Source organism: Nestor notabilis, unplaced genomic scaffold (genome assembly GCF_000696875.1).
Source record: "Nestor notabilis isolate BGI_N333 unplaced genomic scaffold, ASM69687v1 scaffold20249, whole genome shotgun sequence".
Taxonomy (NCBI): domain Eukaryota; kingdom Metazoa; phylum Chordata; class Aves; order Psittaciformes; family Psittacidae; genus Nestor; species Nestor notabilis.
Genome location: NW_009944322.1, coordinates 339 through 4,761, shown reverse-complemented (window position 1 = coordinate 4,761; position 4,423 = coordinate 339). Strand labels below are relative to the sequence as shown.

The 4,423-nt window shown below is 57.1% G+C and overlaps 1 protein-coding gene across 1 annotated transcript; it reads left to right on the top strand.

The window, feature by feature from the left end:
- Positions 1-80: 80 nt before the first annotated feature.
- On the top strand, positions 81-1,270 carry TMEM127 (transmembrane protein 127; the record flags this gene model as incomplete). Its single annotated transcript, XM_010022384.1, has 2 exons — positions 81-302; positions 963-1,270. Coding segments are annotated over 2 exons (530 nt in total), but the record flags the coding sequence as incomplete, so codon positions are not given.
- Positions 1,271-4,423: the final 3,153 nt, after the last annotated feature.

Genomic DNA, 4,423 nt, shown 5'->3' with positions numbered 1-4,423 from the left:
GTCCAGGTCCCTTTGGATCCCATCCCTTCCCCGCTGTGTGTCACTGCCCCACACAGTACTCTGTCCATTGAGGGATTTAGGTGGAAAAGCGGAGTTCTGTGGTGCTCAGCACCTGCCTCTTCTCCCTCCCCTCACAGATTACTGCATGAACCCACAGACGATCCTGCTGCTCCGGGTCATCGCCGCCTTCTGCTTCCTGGGAATCATCTGCAGCCTCTCCGCTTTCCTCCTGGATGTCTTTGGACCCAAGCACCCAGCACTGAAGATTACCCGGCGCTACGCTTTCGCTCACATCCTCACAGGTAAATCCCTGCTGGAACACCCCTCTTGGGGTGGGTTTCCAATCACAGACCCTTGAAAGGATGGAAAGAAGCCCCTGGAGGGTGTTTTCCATCCCTTGGATCCTCGCTGTGGTTCCCGTCCTACCCACAGTGCTTCCCCTACACTGGGTTTCACCTTCCCTGGTGAAAATTGGAGTTAAATCTAGGTGGGAATGGTCAAGGATGAACATGAAGTGTCTCCTGGTGGGTCTTGTTCCTTAAAGAGATGTTCTAGAACCTCTCTGGGGAGAAAGTCTTCTATTTCTGGCTCATGAGGTCGAAGGAGCATTAATATCCCGTATCCCTGGTGGAATTCCCAGCTGAGACCTGAGCAGCTCGGGGAAACGCCAAGCATCACCCTGCCCTCACCAGGGAGTGACGATTCTTCCCTGCTGCCCCTATCAGCTCCCAAAACCCCCTTTCCAAGCATTTCGCCTCTGCTTTGTGTAGCTCAGCAAGTTCCATCCCACCCTGTGCTCCTCCGCTGCGCTTTTCCCCCCTGTCCTGCTGGGTTTTGGGCACACGCTGCCCGGTTCCACCTCAAGCTCTGCCCAAACCACTGGGCTCAGCCACATCCACCATGAAACCAAGTCACTGCTTGAGCCTGGTGCTCACTCGGGGTCTCTCCTCTCCCTCCCGCAGTCCTTCAATGCGCCACCGTCATCGGGTTCTGCTACTGGGCCTCGGAGCTGATCCTGGCGCAGCAGCAGCAGCACAAGAAGTACCACGGCTCCCAGGTCTACGTCACCTTCGCCGTCAGCTTCTACCTGGTGGCGGGCGCCGGCGGCGCCTCCATCCTCGCCACGGCCGCCAACCTGCTGCGCCACTACCCCACCGAGGAGGAGGAGCAGGCCCTGGAGCTGCTCTCCGAGATGGAGGAGAACGAACCGTACCCGGCCGAGTACGAGGTGATCAACCAATTCCAGCCACCACCAGCCTACACCCCCTGATCCCGGCTCTGCTTCCTGCCACCCCAGAACTCCACATCCTCACCCCCACACACACACACACCCCCCGTCGCTCTTCCCACCCAGAGGAAGGAACTTTTCGGCTCAGCCCATCGGTGTTTTCCTCCCGTCTCTTCTACAAACTCCACAATGTGATTTTTAACCCTGTTGGCTGAAGTAACGTCGGTGTCACCCCCGGCGCGGCTCCGTTATCCCGTTGGAGCACTCCGGCAGCGGGAAGGAGGGAATCATGCAGCCCGCTGAGCTCAGCCCCACCTCCGCCGAGGCATCCCATCGCCCGGGGTCTATATTTATAGCTGTTTATAGGGATTTCTAGCCCGGCACAGCGGGAGGGGGCCCGACCCGCTCCCCCCCTCACTGCCGCTCCCTGGTTTGCACTTTAGTTCAGGCTCCGGGCGGGATGGGGACGGATTCGGGACCAACGCATGGGACCTGTCACCCCCATAATGTCCCAGAAGCTCTTTGCCCCTGGCAGCAGGTTTGGGGGAGCTCTTTCTCCCCGCATTGAGCCGATCTGGGGGATTTTAACTAAGATTTGGGCGCAGCGCTGGCTCCCGGCTGGAAAACCGGCCTCTGCCCGTGGTTTTATGCAAGATCCCAATCTCCACACCAGCCAAACTCCTGCTTTTTGCCCCCACTTTCATTCCTCTCGGTGTTTTCTGTCCTGTTCTTCGCTGGTGATCCTGGTTCCCTCCACAAACACGGAGAAATGCTGGACCTTGAGCGAACACCTTCCTGGAAGCACCAGAGAGCCGAGGGAAAGCGGAGCCGGCACCTCCAGACCTGGAGGAGGTTGCTGGCGGGATGGAGCAGGATTTGGGGGCTGTTTAAAGCAATTCAAGCAGCAAAACACCCCCCAGGGACACATCAACCTGAGCACCGCAGCGCTGGAATCCTCAAGGCTGGATCTACGGAGGGCACAGGGGTTTAGGGAAGGAGGTTTAGGACTGGAATGTCGCTCCGTGTAGGCTCCCACCCATCCCTCTCATGCTTTTATTCCCTATTTTCTCGCTGTTTTGCCCAGCTCGTCCCTTTTTCCCCACTCCCTGCACCCGCAGCAGCTATGCAAGAGCTTCGGCCGCGCTCCAGGGCTCTGGCATGAAACCGGAAAACTCAGCTCTGGGAAGCACTGCCTGCGCCTGGAGTGGCTCCGAGGAGGGAAATCAGCCTCTTCAAACCCTCAACGGGAGGTTTCCAGCCTCTGCCTGGAAAAGTTTGGGATTCCCAGCGGTGACTGAGCTGCAGGAGGGGCCTCGAGTGTCCCCATCCGGGCACAAGCACTTGGGGTTCCTGCACAAACCCCCCAGCAAGGGGCCGGGGCGTCACTTCCTACCAGGAGTGAGGTGGGAACTGGGGTTGGGGCTCCCCCAGCCCCACTCGGGGGGAATAAAGGGGGTGCAAGAGCTGTGTGGAGCTTGGCTTTGTGTTGGGGAAAGGTGGGGGGGGGGGTTGTTGTGCTGGCCCCCCAGTAATCCCCCATTGCCCCCTGTAAATCCCTTGCCCATACACACTGCCCTCCATAACCCCCCATTCGTGGAATCCCAGCCTGGTTTGGGTTGAAGGGACCTTAAAATCATCCAGTTCCAATCCCTTTCCACGGGCAGGGACACCTTCCACTAGAGCAGGTTGCTCCAAGCCCCTGTGTCCAACCTGGCCTTGAAAACCCGCCGCGGCGTGGGCCAGCCACATCTTCTCTGGTCACCTCAGTCTTAGCATCAGGGTCTGAATGTTTGCACTTTGGGAGGTGGTTTGTGGGTCACCAGAGGGTGCTGCCCAATGGGGCTTTACACAGATGGGTTTTTAGGTGGGTAAGTAACTGAGGACATCCATGTGGATGGCACTATTCCGGAGGGCACCATGTGTAGGACATGCCCAGCTCCTGGTTTCTGTCCTTACACATTAGGTTTAGGAGCAGGGACTTTGGCACTTTGGGAGCTGGTTTATGGGCATCGGAGAGCGCTCCCTGTGCGGTCGTGCACAGATGGAGGTGTATGTGGCTCAGCAAGGGTGGGTTGTAGTGTTGGTGGCACCGTTGCAGAGGGCATCGTGTGTAGGACATGCCCAGCACCTGCTTTCTCTCCTAGATCTTTGGCTGTGAGAGCAGGGGCCAGATGTTCACGCTCTGAGCCGTGCTCCAGGGTGCCCGAATTCAGGCGCTAGCGATGAGAGGCAGAACGTAGATGGAGTTTTGGGTTTAGGTGGTAAAGGGAGGAGTGAGAGCAGTGCTGCAGAGCTCTGTGTGTGTAGAAGATGCCCAGCACCAGGTTTCCATCTTGGCTCTTCAGCTGTGGGAGCAGGGGCTGGATGTTCGCACTCCGTGAGCTGTGCTCCAGGACACCCGACAGTGGTTCATGGAGCACAGGACAGAGACAGGGGTTTATGTGGCCACATACGTGGGCACGTGTTGGTGCAACTGTTCATGAGATCCCCACGTGTAGGTGATGGACAACAACAACCAACTACCAACACCTGAAGAAAGACCCCTGGTTCCACCTTCTTGTCACTGCTCTACTTGGGTTCTCTCGGCAGTGAGTATTTCAGCTAATGATGTGATACAGAACAAACGTAGTAAAAAGTAACCTCAAAACTCTGTCTTCAATGAAGAAAATACTCAGTGCTCGAGAAGGAAAACAAGAGGTGCCCCGGGGCGAAGCAGGAGCTGGGTTAAAAGGGGCAGGATGAGGTTTTTTTCTTTGCTGTCTGATGTCTGTAGCACAGAAAGGGTCAAAGAGAGAAAATGACTCTTTGATAAAGCCGAAACCAACAGAATCTTCTCCAGGGCTCTGGATGTGCTGTGCACCTCTCTTGGCTCCTCGGGCTTAGGGCCAGGGACTGGATGTTTGCTCTCTGCGAGCTCTGCTCCAGGACATCCAGCTGTGTTTTACGGAGGAGCAGTGCGGAGAGAGAGTTTTGGGTGGCAGAGCACAGACGGATTGCCGTCTTGCGGGGGCACCATGTGTAGGTGATGCCCAGCACCAGATTTCGTCCTGTCCTCGGCACCCTCACAGGGAAGAGCTTCTGCCTTATCTCCAACCTGACCTTCCCCTGGTTCAGTTTGAACCCATCACCCCTTGTCCTGTCGCTCCAGTCCCTGATGCAGAGTCCCTCTGCAGCATCCTTGTAGCCCCCTTCAGA